Raw genomic sequence first — 21,088 nt, forward strand, 5'->3', positions numbered from 1 at the left:
ATGAACGCCTTCATCTACCAACAATGGTCTGGCTCTGAACACTCTTTCGCGGATGGCTTGCTCCCACATTGCGTCTGAGAAATGATCCCCAGCCAGGCGATCACGTCCCATGTTTTTCAATTCTGGATATTTTCAAGTGCTGCTAAATCACAAATAGACTGTCCCAATTATTCCTGTAATGTCTTCTTCTCTCTCTCTCTCTCTCTCTCTTTCTCTCTGACGCATGTGGCAAAATTCCACTTCCTAATTTTCAGCCAGTTCCGGTCCGAATTGCTTCTTTAGGAGACCAATCAACCCAGACTAGAGTAGGTGACTTCACCTACTCTAGGCAAGATTCCCCAGAACGTTTCACTGCCGTACCTTCGACGCTTGCTCGCTGCAAAGAAAAATTTTGGCTTTCTCTGTTGGCCCAGCGGTTCACCAGCTTACAGTCTTCAAAGTGTTGCTTATGTTTCTGCCAAGGGGTCTTCCCATGGAATCGGTCCGGTAGGGTGCTTGGCCGTTTCCCAGGCTCGACTCACTGCTGCACGTCTTCACCTTGGTTTTGGCTTTCTCCCTCAAACCGAATCAAACCAACTTACCTTCTCCAAAATGGATACCCTGGTTCACTTGTAGGGACACATCGTCTGTCACACTCGATGATGGGGTTCCACGGCTTTGTTGATAAAATTACCTTCACCGGGCCCTGCTGCTTTCCATAGCAGTAGGCCGATGTGTTGAGGTAGTTCGTTGTGTACGGCCCAGCGCAGGTGAAGGTGCAGATATGGGGAATTGTTTTCATTGATTTGGAGTGGGTGGAATTTTTGAAGACGGGTCAAGAGCTGACATCCCTGAACCAATTGGCGTTTGTTGAATTTCGCCAGTAGAGTTAGTATTTGCAGTTGTAACCAATAATTCTCACCCTTACTTATTTCGTTTAAACGACTTGCATGTATTATCTCGCTTAAATGACTTATTATCTCGTTCAAATGAGACAGCTATGTCGTTTAAATGACATTGCTTTAATTAGAAAAAAAGAGATAACGATATCGCGTTTAAACGAGATAGCTTTGTCCTTTAAACGAGATAATAAGTCGTTTAAACGAGATAATAAATTGTTTAAACGATATAAAAAAAATTTTCGTGTTGGCAGCAATATGCCTCCGTAGAAGACTGTTTCTAAAAGCAGATGCAGATCTCATAAAAACGAACTGGAGACTATATGCCTTGAACAAACGCACTTTGGGGAAAAAGTACCTCGGGAAAACAAAGTTGACAAAAACACGTCATAAGTACGAAGTTGGAAACAACACACTTGTGATAGCACTACCAACATTCGTTTTTATCAAAGAATCGTTTACAATTTTACAAGAGGCTCGTTCAGTTATTTTGTGCTTCCTTACACAGGCATTCGAACATTAAAGATGCCATTCATTTTCCGATTTCAAGTTGAGCAAAGATGTTCCTTCCAATATGATTATGGAGCAGTTGTTTCACATACAGAGGTAAAACTTTTTAAACAAGCCATGCCGCTTGAATCGAAATTGATCCCTTGAACTCCACGTTTGAAAGAGGCCGACAAGAAATGAAACACTAAGTGGATTCCTTTCTGCTTTCAAGAATCTTGAAAGAAACTGCTCAAATTGGTACACGTCTGTATGACGGTGGTAAAATTGAAGCATTGAAGTGTGTCTGTAAATGTCAGACCATGGTCTCGTATCAAAATAATGGCAAGGTGCTAACTCGGGCCCCTCTACTCCTAGCTTGTCAGTACTGTACGAAATCGATGATGTACAGGAAGACATCTTATATATTTTTAAAAAGAAACAAAAGGGTAAAGAAAAAAAAACTACGGCCATGCATTCGAATCGTTTAGGTCTTTGAGAAATTATGAAATTTTATCAGAAACGAAATGGGAAAATCGTGCAGCAGCTTTTATCAGATCAAATAAAAAAGTCCCATGTTAGTGCCGCGAAAAGATAAACGTTGACACGCTTTACTATGCCAGTTCCACTGCTTACACCAAAATACAACAGTGTGACAAGAATTAAACAGTTGCCGTATTTTTAAAGTGACAGCAAAAGTAAATGATTAAAAATGCAATGGTTGGCAAATCCTCCGGAGCATTATGCGACGACGGGTGTGCCTCACATTTTCTGTGCAAACTGGTGAATTGGAACATCTAATCTTTGACGTGATAAATTACACTGAGTGGAAATAGCGCCCTCGCCAGAAAATTTTTTTGTAAGAGTGATGATATCGTGAAAGTTCTGATCAGTAGACGCTTGGGTACATAGACTAGACATCGACTCATGACTATCCCTTTTGGTTTCAGGGTGATTTTAATGAATCATTGTTTTCATAATTAGCTCAGCGTCGGGGAAGTCCTGCTACTGTAGTAGTTTTTTTTTTAAACATATTGTGAATATTCATGTAGCGGGCACCTGTTGTACCGCGGACTCGCCGCTTTGTGCTCAAACGGCAATGGTTACCAGCGAACAATTGTATTTTAACCACAAGAGTAGAACTAAAACTTGTACATTGTCTATGTACTATGCGCATCGCCTAGAATTGACGAACTGCAGACGGAACAACTGGAACAGTACACATGTTGGCTTGACAGAAAAACATTCACTGGAAATTTACAAGGAATACAATTTTGCTGTTCCCAAGCAAAGAATGAATTGATTCGTTTCAACGTAAAAAAGGATTGAATTAGTTACGTTTGACGAGTTCACAACTGAAAGTCCTGTTGGTGAACCGACGTCGTCGACACGCTTCGATGCGTGTGGAACAGCAGCCGATGATATTTCACATGCTCAACTGAAATTGAAACTGTAGTCAGTGGTAGGCCTAGTGTTGTAACTTGTTTCGAGAAATAATCCCGTAACTGATGGAGCTCATTAACATGTGCTGAACTTGTACATGTTCGCCAGAAGTGCTTCTCTGATGAAAACACATTGAAGACGGTGAAATCGTGCCCGATTCTCAGATCGTTTCCGTTTGAAATCAGTCGTGATCGCGTCAGCATGGTCGGTGGTTGTGAGAAACTCGTCACTGGTCTACTGTGCTGGTGTTACCCGTAAGCTGAGGCGCGGCCTGACTTGTACTTGTAGTGTACGGTAAACATTTGCAGTAGTCAGAGACACTTTTGAATATTTCCTTTATTATACAAATATGACAGACACGAGTGATAACAACCGAGGTCTCTCTCAGAATTCTTTATGCCAGAGATGTGTCAACTCAAGGAGCTGCTGCAACCAACGGTCGTGGGTGCTCACGGCTTGGTTCTTATACAGTTGCTTCTGCATTGCTTCATCCGGTAAGCACAATTTGTCCAGCTCAGGACTTGGTGGCTCAATTCAAGTACTTCCTGTATACCCATTCCTATGGTAATCTGCTGGTGTTGTATTTGCCCATAATGTAATCTGAGTTTTGATGGTACCGGCATGACCGGTATGTTTAATATTTCCATCAATTTTCAGTAGCCTATTAACATGATTAAGTGGCCAGTTTACAAAATTTGTTTCTTCATCACCTGCACAGTGCACATTTGAACATCTACAGGAAGATTCGTGACATTTGGACATGGTTGGAGTATCGCTAACCATGTCCAAATGTTAAAGGAGGCGATTTGTAGAGTCTTTGTTTTTCTGACTTTTTAATGACATCCCCCTCTCTAACAATCCTTGCCAAAGATAAAGGAGCTGTTTGCCTTAATACAGAATGATAATGACCATTTACCTTTTATGGTCAGTACATGTGGGTTTACATAACCAATGTGGAATTTATTTTGTTTGTATTTGATGAAGATGTAAAAAAGAATAACATATGTCTTTCAGTTCCTTTCTGGCTTGGGTGAAATCACTGCAAAGAAATGATTTTGATACCAGATATTGGCAACTGATGACACATTGGATTAAAACCTGTCAAGTTTTTAAATAAGTACAAAATTTGCCTGATTCAAAATGCATGTTTTGTTGTCATACCAATTGGGGAAGGGATTTTGACTTGCAAAAGCCAAGTTGTTAACAGTTAAAAATGTATCCTTTGCAATCAGATCCTTTTCAAAAGAAAAGCTGTTCAGATTGTACATGTAAAAGTGAAATTGTCAGTGTCAAAAAATTTCTGCCTCTAAAGAGACTTCTAAAGAGTCTCCCCCTAAAAAAAAGAATTGTTAGAAAAATCATATTTAAAATTGCTTAGTAGATCAGATTCCATTATTTACCTGGCCATCCCAGAAGAGTATCAGATTTGAAGGAAACTGCTAAATTTAAAAGTCAGGTTTTCTGATTCTGGCATTAAAAATGAAATCCGGACATCAGTGCGGTAATTTCTTCCTGCAGTGACCTAGAAGTAGCCATCTGAAAGAAATAAATTGACATAAAACTGTCAAATTTAGCAGTGAAAATACTGAGATACACGTACAAAAAACATAGAATATTTCATACCAGTCTCATAGGGTTTTTGCAGAGGGTGTCAAGCGGCATCCTTATGTGGAATTCTTCCCCCAAAAATGAGAGCTCCAGGATTACACTTCCTCTTCCCCCTCCCCCCCAAAAAATGAAATTGTTGGGAGAGGCTTTTTGAATTCCTGAAAGGATTTCAGTCAGCTAAAAGCTGACAATGAGTGCGCTGACCTTGGTACTCAATGAAAATCCAGCAACAGGGATTAGTGAATGCATGGAGCTAATAACCTTTGTACAATGTACATGTATGCTCTTCGTGGTGAATGCCGCGTCAACTGAAATTTCAAGGAACTGCTCCCTGAAAGGTTTTTTGTGTGCCACCGGAAATGGACGAAAAAGCATCTATAGGACTTTGTAAATTCTACTGGTAAAATGTGTAGGCAGTCTCCATTAATTGTTTCAAACCTAAAATCCCCAGATTCTTTAAAATCCACCTGCAGGCGTGGAAGGATATTGTTGGATCAAGGAATGGCATTGCCTTAATGCAGTGCATTTGTACACACACATGTACTTACAAACAGGCAATGATGAGGGCTGGAAACTTTGAAATACAGGCAGTTTGTGGTGTCTCCTGTACCGAAACCATTGTACAGTTTCTTCAAGTTAAAAATAGGAAGATTCTGAGTCATGTAGATTAAATCTGATTTTTGTCAGAATTTTGAATGTTGTTCGTACAAGGGCTGATCATTCCATTCACAACATCACTAAAGGGAGACTTGTGTGTGAAAAGTGAAGAACGCATGGTGACTGTTACTATGCTAGGGGAATGGTACTTAGTAACCGGATGTTACAATCTGGAAAGACCATGCTTTGCAGCTTAATAAGATGATGAACAAAAAAGTTACATGTAGTTTTGTTGTTTAGGCTATAGTAACATCGGACAGAACAAGTTCTAAATATGACAGTTAAAGTTTGATACTTTTTGACCTTCAAAGCAGAATGGTTTCTACGCAGAGTAATTTGAATAACATCACATACGTACCTGTGCTTATACATGGGGCCTTGTAGGGTACTGGAACAATGGAAGTACCCCACAAGGCCAGTTTTTACCTTGTGGGGTAGCAAAATACAAGAATTTCACGAAACTGATATTTGGAAATAACTCAATAAGGGGAAATTTTTGATGGGTATAAATCTGTCACAAATTGAAGTGTTTTATATAAGGGACATACGGTCAAAATTTCAACCCAGGAAAGTGAATTTGGTTTGAATTGGAGTGATGTGAAATTTTTTACGTGTTGTGTGGGAGTTTTGTACACGAGACAAAGGAAATACCCCACAAGTATAGCTGTGTAAGGATGGAGGTAGGTGTATATGCTTGAAGTTGAACCCTACCCTACTCCCGCCCCTCCCAAACATGGATAACCCCAGCAATTATGTCACAGCCTGTCCATGCAATGCATGAAAAGAAATTGTTTGTATAAACAATGTGAGCAGGGTAACAACTTAGAACAAAGGTCATGTTGCCACAGTATTAATGTTGAAACATCTGATGGATGGCTGTGCAGAAATGCCTGAGTTTTAAGTGCTGTGGAGCGGAATGCCGTGCATGCGATGTATTTTTGCACGGGCAGAGGGGCTTGTGATCCTGTAGGATGGACCAACAGTCTCTCACTCAACAAATTAGAACAGGAATGCTGATGTTTAGTTTTAGCCTGGGGGAACTCAATTTATTTAAAAGATTCTTGTCGGTGTTGTTTTATTCAACATTACGAAGCCATATTTTTAATAAGACGCCTGATGTTGAATACTCAAACAGCTATATTTCATCTGGACACACCAGAATTTTATTTGTTTTGAATTTGAGGAAAAAATGGCACAGTTTTGTGTGTTTGAATTTCAAATTTAATAAACTTCTGTAAGCAAGAAATTTATTGTAAGTTGTTTTTAGTATGTGCTGGTACATGTACAATAAGAGAACATGAAAATTACAACATTTTCACTTGCAGTGCACTTGCAATGTAATAGTTCCACGGTGTATATGTAATAAGGTCATTCAAACGGACAAAACTGTATTCTTTAAAAGCAGATAATGTGTGCAGTAAATACAAAAGACAGACTCCTTAAGAAGAATGAAAAATATACACATTGAAGCCCCCAGACCATTGCCATACACACCGTATCTGTCGAACAAAGACTGCAGCATTCAAGCTTGCCAACAATTCCCAGTGAGTGTCCCTGTTACCATGGCAACACATTTTATCCCCAGCATGTGGGGCTTGTCGCCCGTAGCAAGTAAAAAAAAGGAAGCAGGTCTTTTGGGGTGAAATGTTCCCCCTTTTTTAACCTCAGATTTCTTAGCTTTGCATTTCCCCAACATGTACCATTCACTCAGATCGTGCATCTGTCCCTGTGGGTGTATTTTATCTGCATTTGATGAAGGGAGTTGTCCAGATTGTGGTGTCCTTGCCAACCATCTATGCTATGACTCACTGTTCACCAGCAGTTTCTCTAATGGATTCAATTTATGCATAATTTGATTTGTAGTGGAACTTCAACAGTTCCGGTATTTTACAGCATACTGAGCTGTACAATGTTCGTCATTATGGTTTGAACTTAAGCTGATTGTGCACAGACAGCAGTCTTGATAACACTTGCAAGTGCCAGATTTTGTTGGTTTTTCACAGTCTAATTAATACTTGTTTCCCCTTTTTTCACATTTTTAGAATAACTCTTATTTGCACTAGTGCCATGCATGTACCTGTCCGTGTGATGTCCATGTACCGGTATGTGTGTATTACGTAACTACATGTAATGCTTGTTGATCACAACATTATTTTCATTTTTTGCAAAAAATTTGATCTTTTTTTGGGACATTCCCTTGGCAGGGAGAATGGTGGATGCACTGGTACAGTGTACGTGTACATGTACATGTAGACTACACTGTATCCGTACTACTGTAGCAGCACACTGTGAAAGCATGGATAGTTTGTAAACATTTTAACTTACATGTACCGGTATATGCACTTATTGGTGTCTACTGTAATTGTGTACTGAGAAAATTCGTTATAAAAAGCCATGTCTGAATATCAGCACTTGGCTACGACTTGAAATTAGTTACAACTGTAGTACTTATAGGGCGTGGCTGCAGCCACATCCATAGACCCATGTGTAATAGACTGATTGTGCCTGCTAAGTCACGTGACCTATAGTGGGTATTAAATATCAACAAACATGGCGTCTACCCAAAGCAAAGTGTTTGTATGTAACTATCATTTACCAAAAGTAAAGCCGACGGTAGGCACCATACTTGGACTGCTGATGTGCCTGGTACAGTAATTTTGTTGTGGGGTTGATAACCACTATAGGTCACGTGATTAGCAGGTGCAGTTGGTCTACTTCAAGCTGCAGGTATTCAGACACAGCCTATATATCAATAGCAAATGTGAACAGTCTAAGGTTAACCAGATAGGGTCCATGAACTCCCCTGATGATGCTGGTAAACTAGTTTGGTGTCAGGTCAACTCGCCCCTTACCGACTTGCCCCTTTCCAACTCGCCCCCTCGTAAACTTGCCCCCTGACCGTACTCGCCTCTTACCAACTCTTACCGACTCGCCCCCTAGGAAGTGGTTCTAATACCAATTAGAGTCGGTCAGTCAGTCAATCAGTCACCCAATCAGTCGGTCAATTAGTCACCCAATCAGCCGGTCAATCAGTCACCCAAACAGTCGGTCAATCAGGCAGTCAATCAGTCACCCAATCAGTCGGTCAATCAGTCACCCAATCAGTCAGTCAATCAGTCGACAAATCAGTCACTCAATTCTTCACATATACCGCAAAAATTGATTTAGGTTCTTGGATATACGCTTTTTTCCAGTCATTTTGTAGTCATTGTGGTACATTGTACACTAATGTCAATTTCTAATGTCCCATTATTAATTTTTCTGGAATTGAATATCTTGAAAATATGAGTGTTTTTAATTTGTTTCCTAGTTACGGGCACCAGAGGATATATTGATGCCTACATGTACGCGAACATGTAGTTTTTAATTTGCTTTGGGGAAGTACAGAAAAAATATGTACCAGTAGATGTATCAACGCCTTATGAAGATGTGCTTGCAAATCAACTGACAGTAGTGTGCAGTGTTCTGAAGTTTCAAATTCAACATTTTACACTCTAATTAACTGGAAGACTATGATCAGACATTGATTCTCCCTAGACCAATAAATTAGGGCTGATGCAGCTGTCAGTGTGTTGCTGTTGGTTGCCGTATAATTGAAAGACAAGCCATTTCATGCAGTGTTCATCTTCATGATAACATTCTATTGATTTCTAATCCTGATAATGTGTCAAAGGCACTGCCGATTGCCTCTTATGATGTGCTGGCCTACCCTAGGTACCGGTATATATCCTAGCACACATTTGGCAGGTAATTGGACAAAGTGCCATGGGCCTGTCCCTGGGCCACTGGATGGGACATATTGATTTGAGGGCATGATAAACAAATGAACATGTTGTGTGAGTCTAATTGGTGTCATATAAACATGCACTGCATACTGCACTTGACACTGGGAATTTTAATTGTCATGTACATGTATGCTTTATTTGACTCAAGGCCATAACCCTGCCAACAGTGTGTGTATGTGTACATGTACCTGTACATACATGTACATGTACATGTACATGCAGCCTCCAAGTTTTGAAATTTTGTTCTTTTCAACAACCAACACAAGGGTGTACATGTAAACTTGTATTGAAATTGGAGGATTTTGGACTGTTAGGGCTGTTCAAAGCAAATATCTGTAAACATTGTCCAACTGAATTATACACTTGTGTATACATGCATGTGTACAGCAATTTATTGAAATGAATTGTCAGTATGTATGCATGTATGTTGAGTGCATGATCTTTGCAACATTGACAGGGCAAAAGGAGGCATGTGGCCTAGTGGTTAGGGTTTGTAGCTTCTGATCATAGGGTCAGGGGTTCGAATCCAGCTGGTGGCAGCATGTTGTGCTCCCGGGCCAGTCACTTTACCGTTATGTGCCTCTCTCCACCCAGGAGTGAATGGGTAACTGTGAGGGCAGACATGGTTATGTTTAGCCGTTTGCGCCAAAATGGCAGCACTGGGCTAGTACCGGTACATTGTATACTCCCTAGGGAGCTGAGATGGTTTCAGGACTGTTCATAGATGTGTCAGCCTAATGTGCAGGGATAATAATGGTGCTTTGAAATGTTGTGGAAATCGCATTACAAATGTTGTAATTATTATTATTATTATTAAATTACATGTACATGGACATACTGGGGGAAGTTTCTTCTGAAAAGCTGAACAGAATTTTGTGTAAAAAGCGTGTGGACCCCTTTGAAGCCACCAAATTAATAACTCAGTCTTGGAAGCTGAGGTCATTTACCGATTGCTTCACTCCACATTTCAACTTTCAGAAGAGTCCCTCCTCAAGCTATAATCCTCTGAGGCCGGAACCGAGAGATATTTTTTCCCTGCTTGAGGGACAGGGGAGGTGTAAGAATGTTTTAGCCAACCCCTCTCCTGTGACAAACTGCCATGGGGGGGGATAACGGGGTTATTATTTCAGGTTCATCTTTCAGAGGGCAGTGGAGGTCAGCTTTATCTGTCAGGGAGGGATTAGGCAGGGAGCTGGCTAGACTGAACAGTCACTGATGAATGGCTGGGCTACAGTGCAGATTTAATGGATCTTGGGTTACAATGGTCAACAGAAATCAGAAATTGGAGACAGAGGACACATAGGAAAGTGACTGTAAAGCGGTCATGTGCTTTTGTATCACTTTTACTGAACTGAATATATGTATCTACAGAAACTGGAAAAGAACCTGAAACATACATGTAGTAAGAAACTCAAAACCATGTTGTCCCTGAAGCTTGGTCCTTGCCAGTGGTGATTAAATGTGACGTTAGAGCTGGGTGTGGATAACAATTCTTTCATTTCTTTTGTTTAAGATACCGGTACATGTATTTCTCCTGGATGCCCATGTTCATGCACATGTTATCATCAAAGTCCACCTTTTTCATTACATTTTCAAATTTACCAAGTCGAAGTTCAGTATGCATTGTGGGGATATTTACTTATTTGTAAAAAAGAAGAAATATTATTGCATGAAAATGCATGTACAATAGAATTCTAGCAAGTTGGCAATTATAATTTTGACAACCACTGGATTCTCTTTTTATATCTTATAAATTACATTGCATTGTACATGAAACAAGAAAATCAACAGCATTTAAATAACCCAAGTCCCAAACAAACGTGATGTACATGTACTGGGCATTCACCACAGATCAGAGAATTTGTTTTGTTTTTCAGCTGTGTCATGCTTTTAAAATGGGAAAACAGGATGTGAAGTGTACAAACAGGATTGGTTAGCTCAATCCCATTTCAATCTTTTGCCGTCCTGTGTAAATGTTTTTACATCTGGGCTATCAGCTGAGAGGGGGGGGGAGATCTCACCATTTGGTCCCTGGTATTTGGCAACCAACACTTGTACTGGTCTCCTCAGGAAATTGCTGCTGTATTTCAGCCCCTCGGCAGCCTTGTGATCACGGATTGATTGTTTCCTGAGTGCTGTGGGATCTGGGAATGGTCGGATGGTGAGGTTTACATGTAGGCTACATAGGCTTTGCACCTGTTCCAGATCTTTCCTCCTGTCCAGTGTGGGCTTGAACGAATGTATACATACATGTAAACTTGTGCATTCCAGAAAGGGAAGGAAATTTTCCAAATTATGATAAATGGATCTGTTGATAACCGTGACTAATGGAGTGAATGCTGCCTCTATTTTCATGACCGGATCCCACAAAATTAGTCTGAAGATGATTCCCCCCCACGTAAGTTTCCACCTGCAATACATTACAGAGCATACTGTTACTCATTTTGATACACCTGACTCCAACCCATACATCATTGGAAATGATGTCAATTCATTTGTTTCTCATTATGCGAACATGAATTCTTTGTTAAATCAAATTGCTCTGGTGACTTGTTACATATTTTAACATGTCACATAGATCTGCATGTATATGTACATGTACGTACATGCAGTTTTTGTCCCTAGTTAAGGCTGCTCATGTCATGTACATGTATCGGCACATATAGTATGTGGCATTGGCGTAAACTTATGCCGGTAACTTGGGCTAGTGGGACTTGTGAGGGGGGATGACTCGCCTTACCAAAGAAATCTGAAAAATAGAGAAGGGGCACTGACATCATATGACGCTTGGGCACGATGTTCATGATACAGATGTACATGTACATCCGCAAACACTCTTGCAGAACCTTACATGTACATGCATCAAAACGGCATACATGTATTTATAGCTTTTAAAAAATTGTTCTCACATTTTGAGTGCTAAGCACTAAATAAATTTTGGTTGTTGGCAAGTCTGAACAATTCTTTACAATCTGCGTCAATTTTTGTCTTAACACAAAACGGGAAGGGTGGGATGATTCAGTAGCCGGCCCGTACTAGTCAAAAAGTGGGAGGGGCATAACTGCACAGTACACTGTACATGTACTAGTACAGTTACCCAGTATGTGTTTGGCAAATGCTTCCATTTTATTTGTCAATCCTACACATGTGCATGTACGTGTGCATGCGCTTATACATGTACATGGAGCCTTGTGGGGTACCGGAACAATGGGAAGTACCCCACAAGGCCAGTTTTTACCTCGTGGGGTACCAGAATTGGTACCCCCACAAGAATTTCTCGAAACTGATATTTGGAAATAACTCAAAAAGGGGAAATTTTTTATAGGTAAAAATCTGTTGCAAATTGAAGTGTTTTATATGAGGGAGATACTGTCGAAATTTCAACCCAGGAAAGTGAATTTGGTTTATTAAATTGGAATGATTTGAAATTTTTTGTGTGTTGTGTGGGAGTTTTGTACACGAGAACAAAGGAAATACCCCACAAGTTCAGCTGTGTAAGGATGTGTGTACATGAATTGATGCATGCCAGTGTCCACCCTGAGTTGAAGTGCACCCTCACCGGCAAAAGAAAGACAGCTTGGTGGAAAGTTTTTTAACCGGGTTCTTGCGTGCATTCGGCATGCACACAAAGACCATGTATTCCAGAATAAATTTGTTGTGCGTACTCAGCCTACACGTACTCCACGTCAAGCACGCATTAACTTGTGTGCCTCTGCAGTGAGTTTGTACCAAAAGACAATTTCATTTCATTTAAAAACACGCCCTCTTTTGTTCCTGCTCAGAACAGATAAGTGAAGCTGTATGTTCACACATCATGCATACACATGTATGTTCACAGATCTGCTTTTAAAAAGGGCTGATCCAGTGGACATTGTACAGTGTACCCTTGCATTGCAAAGACTTCAGTATTGTCCGTCATTTTCAGGAAGCGGCATTCATGCTTGTGTGTTTGTAAAAACAAGAGTGTATTTACTTTCTGCAGGCGTAAATGTTGTCATGGCTAGATTCATTTCATTGGATAGATTGTGTAAAGCATTGAGCTCTGACAACACATTCATGCTCAGAGATACAGTGAAAGATGTGCTGAACCTAGGAAAATAAACATTTTTTTGTGTTTATAAAAATTTCACGGCCTCTCTGTCAGTACTGTCATACAGCTGCATCGGCTGGGCGGTCTGGTGCACATCACATGCTGGGCTTACAGTCACAGTTTAAATTTATGCTGTCACATCATGCTGACAGATCAGGAACAGTTTACTTTAACGAACCGCACTTGACAAAATTGTTCCGATATTTTCACAAAAGTCATTGGAAAAGGCTCTCTTTGGCACAGTGAAAAAGGTCAGATCATTTGTCAGTTGAATATTTGTAGAAAGTGCTTCTTTTTGTTGAAGTTGTCAACCTTTTACAGCATGTGTGTGGCACAGTATAGTACAGGGAACATGTACATGTATATTCACCCCTCTCAAAACTGTACTGAATAAACTCATATTCATGTATATAAATAGCATACACTACAGGAACATGTATGTCATCAGCATAGACCAAGTTTATGGTGATGGAAAGCACTGACAGACTTCATTACTGTGTCAGCACATAAACCCTTGTTGGCTCTTATACTTTACAGAAAACTAATGGAAGGGTTCTGAAATTCTTCACACGCTTTATCATGCCAGCAGTTCAAACCTAAAACACCTTTTTTTGCTTATTTGAATTCGCAAGTAGTGCCCACACATAGCCCAGGGTCAGTAGAAATTTAATGAATGTGGGTCAGGTCAGTCTTGAAAGTTTTCGGTTGCTCTTGAAAAATCCTGACAGAAAATAGCCTCAGGCATTTTCAATTTACATGTACTTGAGCTAAAAACTGAAATACAGACCTAATTCAAAAATTTTCACTCCAAATTGTGATGGTCCAAGTGAGTGTAGAACTTGCGTAAGAGCAAGTACACATGTACATTACATACATGTGCTTGATCTGCAGTTGTTACTGTTTCTTGATGCTGTTTTCAAGTGCTTTTAGGATGCCTGTTGTACTACTAGGCATGCTTGCATTGAAGTGAGATGACTTTCAATACCAAAAACTTTGTTACATGTACTGGTATATGTATTTATGTGCAAAGATGACCTTTCCTGTCCTGCTTATACTATTAACATATGTTTTGGTAGTGCACATTAAACCTTAGTTCATTTGCAGTGCTGTGTTTACACTGTTCAGTATAGTTTTGAAATCATTACTGAATGTTTACAGTGTGCAGTACTGTGTGTCAAATAATTCCTGAACGTAAATATGCATTGTACATTACAATGGAGTAGCCCATTCTCAAATAAGACGGCAATTTACAAGTATGGAATATCAATGTACATGAATGTGACTGTTTGAATTCTCATTTGTCAACCTTATTGTCATCATGTGTTACACAGCTGGTAAGAGTGGACAGTTTTTTATATTGCCCTTTTGTCTGGCTGTGCTGCCCGTAAATTTTTACTGATCTGACAGTGGCTGTTGACTCACGGGTGGGGAATGTTGAGGGTGGGTGATGAACAGTTTGACTGATACCTGTAGAGTCCATTATGGACCTACATGTACACTACAGCATTTTGATGGTCATTGTGCATTGTAGGCCAGATGAATGACAACAGTTAAGCTGTGGAGACAAGGGTGTCACATGGTTGACTGTTTCTGGAACACAGTACATGTAGTTCTGGCAAATTATTTTGTGATGTTCATGTGCCTTCTTGTGAGTGGTCATAAATACGTGGTCCCCATTCAAGATCGTATCATCATGTTTTCTTGAAACTCATTTTGAAGGCTAGAAAATTTGTAATCCAGGATTCCAGGTGCATGTGCATTGTAATTGGCACAAAGAGTAACAGATTCTCAGAAATCATTTATTTAATACCAGTATGTACATGTAGTAATTAACAGAAATTAATGTAATGTGTACATCTTACAACCGGTATGCATAACGTTATCTACAGTACCAGCACATGTAATTCACAGTAGGCCTACAGAACGCAGAGTAGAAAGTAAACTTGCTACTAGTATTTCAAACTTATGGCTGTTATTTAATGAAATTCTTTTTTGTTTACAGTCCGCAATGTTACTTGTTGAGAAGTTTGTCATTTTACACTAGAGAGTGCTTTGCTTTTGACAAGGCAATGATTTGCATGTAATACTTATGGAGGGAGAACAGCCTGGACCCTGTATGGCCTTGCTTCCTGGTACATGTATTTCACAAATTTTTGTGAAATTCACAAAAATACCGTACATTGTACATTCTGAGGAAAGTGAATGTTGAAAAAGTACAGGGTTTATCTTTTGCTGTTTTATAGTTGCGTACATTGTAATTGGCGTGCATGTATTTTAGTTAGAATTGCTGCATAAAATCAGAAAAACAGGTAATAACATGGAGTACATGTACTTCAAATCACATTTTTTAATCTGAGCCAGATTTATGGCAAGGTGGTTGAAATCTATCCATGTGTCGAGTGACGCCCAAGCAGAGCTTACAGCTCAATGGCTACTGTGCAGTGACTTCTGTACCAGTACACCACATGAAGACAATCCACAGATGTAAAATATTACATGTACCATGCTGGTTTTGAATTCAGAACACCCCCCCCATAATTACCAGTACTTTGGAAGAGTGCGTCACTGCATGCACACAGATTTATCACAGACAGATTTGATATGTGTGGAGTGATAGGAAACGATCAGATGTTGTTTCTTTCAGTTGAAGGAAATTACCAGCGTGGATTGGGCAATTTCCCATTGGGAAATTTTTGAGAAAAGCACCCTCGTATATTAGTTTCCTTGTTATTGGAAGAAGAGTTGGGTTGCATTCCACATGCAGTTGAGTAGTGATGGCTGTACAGAGATTCAAAAGGTGGGAAGAGGTACATTTGTTACATGTTCCAGTACATGTACTGTACAAGTACACTAATTTTCCACAATGTGGTAAAGTGTGAAAAATCAAATTATATATGGATACAGTGTACCAAAAACGTGCAAAGTTTTTAATACATGCGCCTGTTCCAGTACAGTACCTGTATGTACTGGTACGCACACAGTATGCTACATGTACATGTACATGTACAATGTGTACATATATCTGTCCATGGCTGATTCTTCCATGATCTGTCACAGTAGTGAGCTTTGTTCTTGGGAGTACAAACGTACAAACATTGTAAATTTGTTGGAGGTTTAAGCCTCCCAAATTTGACTTTTGGTAAACATACCAGTATGATTTGATAATTTCTTAAAGTTAACTTACACACATACATGTATGTAAGTGTGCCTTTCTGTGTTAAAAAATGTTACCTCTCAAATTGTTAGTGCCTGCATTTGATGCCTTTACCTTACAATAGTTTTTATACATGTACATGCTACGTTTGGAGTATAATAGCATTTTTTGAATGGAATATATTAAGCTACAGTATTTTATAATCATTAGCTGAAACAAAAACCAAAGTTGTGGGTGATAAAATGCATCTAAAAAGATACTCCTTCATAAAGTGAAAATTACCTACTGGTTGTTGTTTCCTGGTTAGTGTTTGATAACATCATTTCCCATAACATGACTCAACATTTTATTTTCTGGCCCATTCTTTTTAAAGTGTCAGTGTTTTCAAGGAAAAAAGTACATGTGCTTTGTAGCTTCAAATGTACAGCACGTTTGACAAATTTGTGGGAAAGCTGTTCTTGAAAAGATGCATCAAAAGTACTCTGATGTTCCTGCTTGTGCTTCATGAAAATTGCTGTCACAAATCAGATGCAAAAAGTGGGTTTTGGGGAACAGTAACTTCAAATACAAATACTGGATGCATGCAGTTGACTGTACAAGTTGGTTTTCCAAAAATCTGTCCGGGTTTCAGAAAGGTTGTTTGTTTTCCAACTTGCATTTTTGTAAGCTGGGCCAGACATCAGTACCGAAATGGCCCGCAATGGGCTTTATGCCGCAACAGCCGTGCTGACTGACAGGTACATGTACATAAAGATGGGATCCAGTAATGGATAGGACCAGGAGTATTAGACTTTTATAACTCCTGACCTGAGCAGAGTGTGGAAAACATGAACACATTAAAGGTTCCAACGTAGAAATTTGACTCCAAAGCATATTGGTACATGTACTTTTGTATGCATGTACAATGTATGTGTACATACATGTAGTATGCTCATCCTTTGAACTGACTGAGACTTCCATTGATGTCTGAATTTGTAAAAACTTTTTCAACATTTTAAACAGCTTACTCTGTAATGACCGCTGAAGAAGCTGGCTTATGCTGCAGATGTGCAACTTGAGGCCAACATTATGCAGTTCAAGATTTTTCAAAAATTCTGTTCAAACTACATGTAGCAACAGCAGCACCAAGCAAGTCTAGGACCATTTTGTGGATGAGCTTGCTTGTTGTGGGTTCTCCTTTAATGCTGCTGTCTACTCTCCTGTGGTATTTGTTTTACAAGGTGTAATTTCAGATCAGGATTAACAGTTTTCAATGACATCGGTGTCCAGAAGATTGTAAAATCTGAGATGAGTTCTGATTAATTGGGATGGGCTTTGGAATAGTGAGATTCTGTCAACTTCTTACCAGAAGTTGTGGGATGGGGGAGCAAGGTACGGTTATACCGTACCAAGGGGTTCTTGTTTCATCCTATCCATTACCAGATGGCCTGTAAGGTACAAACGTCATCACACCAGGGGGATTTTCAATTCAGGACTTGCATTGCTTTTACACTATATAGTGCACCGACATGTCCCCGGTACATAACATGTACATTTTATCATATTTGTATATACCCAGTATTTTGCACCATAATTTTTGCTATTAAAGTTTTTGTGAATTTTCAGACATCATGGTGTACCGGTATATGGAAGGCATTTGGTGAAACTGTACATTACAACCCTAAGAGTTTTCTCTCAGGTCTCAGGAAGGGGGAAAATGCAGTCGTTTTTCTGGTGATGTCAGCCAATATATTTTGCTAACTACATGTAGTGGGATCATTCACCAGAATATGATTGAGTTTAAATTCAATTTAACATGCATGCACATGTATGTACCGGTACAGTACCTATACTATAAACCCACCAGATGATGTAGATGAAATGTGTTTGGACTGCATTGAAATGTACATGTAAGTCCCAGAGAGTGGAAAGAATTTGATTGGCTTTGATTTGATTCCATTGATAGATTTGGTTATGTACATGTATATGTGTAAGGGAATGGCCATTTGCTCATTTACCGGTATATTGACGGCTGAGGAAACAAAAGAAACTTGTGCTCTTCCGTCTGTGTGTGTATGGCACATCTACCAAAACATGTAACTGACTCAGTAAAACCTCCATGCATTGTTCCCAAAAGATTTCTACGTGCATACATGCACTGTAAGAAGCAGAGGTACCTGTATGTACGTTATACCGGGTACCATACATGTACATGGATAAGTAACTTCATCAATTATAAAGTCTGATTCTTTATCATTGGGACAATCATTTTCTTTTAACTTGAAAAATGTCGAAAAATCGTACTGCAGATGTCCAGTGTGACCCACCAGCATGAGCCAAGAATAGTTCAAAGCACGTGCACATGTGCATGAACACAAAGTCACAAACATGTATACAAGTACACTGTATGTTAAACCTTGTAATGCATAATAAAAGTGTTCATTTTCATGTGCATGTACCGGTGCAGTGGTGCACAGATGTACAGTGTACGGTAGAACATTATGTCTTGTACTTTTCGCCACGCTAAACCAACAAAACATTCACTTTCACTGAGCTGCTTGTGATCTTGGGCAGACAGGTCCAGTCATTCACGTTGCATGGAGATTTTGGAAGAAAATGAATTGATATTTTTGACACGTTGACCTGGTCTGTTTGCACTGTCTGCCCCATTGTTGATTTAGCTTGAATTCATACTCCACCGTGGGATTCAGTAACAAAGGCAACAAGTGAAATGCACTATAAGTTTGTAATTCATAGCGCTTATGCCAACACCTTTCCCATTTGAGGAGGTGTGCACGGCTGCTGTCATAACATTGGTGTCTACAGCCACACTGTCTGGCCTGAAAAGAGATCTACAGATTTACACATTAAATTAACCCTGCATTTTTTTCCAGAGACAAGGAACCTCCCCAAAGCTTCCAACCCCCCCTCCCCCCGAGAAACCCAGTGCACTTTTTATGGATGCATCTACACGGGACTTTTTAGTGGTTTTTACATACATCATGTATGTACACTGAAGGTTTTCATTAATTCATGAACAGGAAACTTTCGAGACATTTGGTAGTGTCAAACATTGTACCAGTCTCATGTGATGAGGTCTGTATTGTCTGTCATTTTGAGCAAGCGTGCACTCTTTAGCTCAAGGGTGATGCAAACAGGACTGTGAAGTGTGCCGCCACTAAGCATCTCAAAAGTCTCCCATCAATTTTTCCTTTTCACTGGTCTAATATACTGTAGGTAGGTTAATTCCATGATTGGTCAAATTTGCATCAAGGTTTGTCTGTACATGCATTCATGTACATTACGTGTAATTCATTGCATGTAATGCCCCAGCTTCATTACTTTCCATCCAACTCGATGTACATGTATCAATTTTTTTTTTTTAGTGCAATATAGTCATTGTGGTATTGGGCAGTTCTCATGTACATCATGTTTAATTTAGCCTTAGGTTGTTATTTAAGGTGCTAGCAACGGTTGTGGATGAAGCATACCATATAGTGTAATTATTTATCACCTTGTTCCAATGTGGACTGGCACTGTGGTTGGGTGTGTCCAGGTTTACCACAGCTAAATGAATCCTCTCAATTGTTTCTCATTATTGGGCAAAACCCTTATTTAGTTTACATTCACTGGGGTATAATCCTCACTGATAAAATGAGAGTTGAAGACTCAAGGCACAGAATAAAAACAGTTTTTGAAAAGACAGAAGGAAACGAATCTACAGGTGTACATGTAGTGTTTCTCTAAGACAGCGTTAACCATCAGAAAGGATTGCCCCTCCCAAAATAACACATGAAATCATGCAGAGTGTGTACATGGACAAGTACGTGCGTCTATTTTTTTTCTTGCCCCTTTCACGTCTGACATATGATTTTGTAAGTTCAGAAAACATTTAGTAGTTTCCAAGAGTGATGAATTAGGGCAAAGTGCCTGCCAAACAAATAGTAATAGTTTGAAATCAATTCCTGTGATATTTCCATGTCAAATAACAAAGGTCAGGTGTACAATGTAATGGGGACACGAAAATGTCACACTTCTGGACCCCTAATTTCTGGAATTACCATGCATATGTAATTTCTGGAATTACCATGCATATGTAATTTCTGGAATTACCATGCATACTGTATGTAATTTCTGGAATTCCATGCATATGTAATTTCTGGAATTACCATGCATATGTAATTTCTGGAATTACCATGCATATGTATATACAGCATGTACCGGTAGTTCAAAACTTTTTAGACTCAATCTCGCGCTTGGGGACCTTTTAAGTCCGTAACACAATGCCACGTTTGTCCCTAAATAGTTTTCTTTGTGCATTCACAATTCTGATAAGGCCACCAGAGTTATGGCTTCATCAGTTTTTTTGTCCTTTTTCTATACGGTCAAGGTGAAATGAGCTTTTATATGCATGAAATATACCGCTTGATGAGTTCTACTGGTATGTGCACAATGCATGTTGCACTGAACTGTTATTCATGACATTTGAGTTGAACTTATGTATAATATAAGCATACAGACTTACTTTTTACATGTACATGTATAATGTACATGATGTACATGTACACTACCGATGTATGTAGCAGTGTAAAAAATGTACATGTTACCTTCATGTGCATGTTGAAAATGTACATGTAAAGCAATCAACCCTGTAGGGAGGTTGTTGGGGAACCCATTCTGCTCGTGTGACACTTGAGATACACAGCATGCTTGCCACCCTTGCTCCACTCTGGAGGTCAGGGTGCTCGCTCTGAGCTGGTGTCTCTGCAGTGCGATTATGCCCATTAGGCGTGATATTATCCACGGGTGAATAGTTCAGGCAAAAATGGGGATGTGGGCTGTAGCAATACCACCTTTGTCTGCTGAAACCTTGCCGAGAATCCAGTCCCATTGTTGTGCATTGTGTGCCAGGTAGGAGGACAGCTCCAAGGATAACAGAGAGCAACTGCATGTTGATGGTGAAAGGAACAGGTTTCCTGGCCAACTCTTGTGATAAATTGATGTGGGT

The 21,088-nt window shown here is 39.6% G+C and overlaps 1 protein-coding gene across 3 annotated transcripts in view; it reads left to right on the forward strand.

The window, feature by feature from the left end:
* The first annotated feature begins 2,511 nt into the window (after window positions 1–2,511).
* The window catches only part of LOC110973604 (protein sidekick-2-like), a 69,400-nt gene continuing 50,823 nt past the window's right edge, over window positions 2,512–21,088 (forward strand). For all 3 annotated transcript variants that reach the window (XM_022224523.2, XM_087139060.1, XM_087139061.1), the window contains exon 1: window positions 2,512–3,301. In XM_022224523.2, the coding sequence (XP_022080215.2) occupies window positions 3,157–3,301 (145 nt within the window). In that variant the 5' untranslated portion in view covers window positions 2,512–3,156. The remainder of the gene's footprint in view (window positions 3,302–21,088) is intronic.

The sequence above is a fragment of the Acanthaster planci genome, linkage group LG07 (genome assembly GCF_054643075.1).
Source record: "Acanthaster planci isolate LZ-2023a linkage group LG07, COTS_SCS, whole genome shotgun sequence".
Classification (NCBI taxonomy): Eukaryota; Metazoa; Echinodermata; class Asteroidea; order Valvatida; family Acanthasteridae; genus Acanthaster; species Acanthaster planci.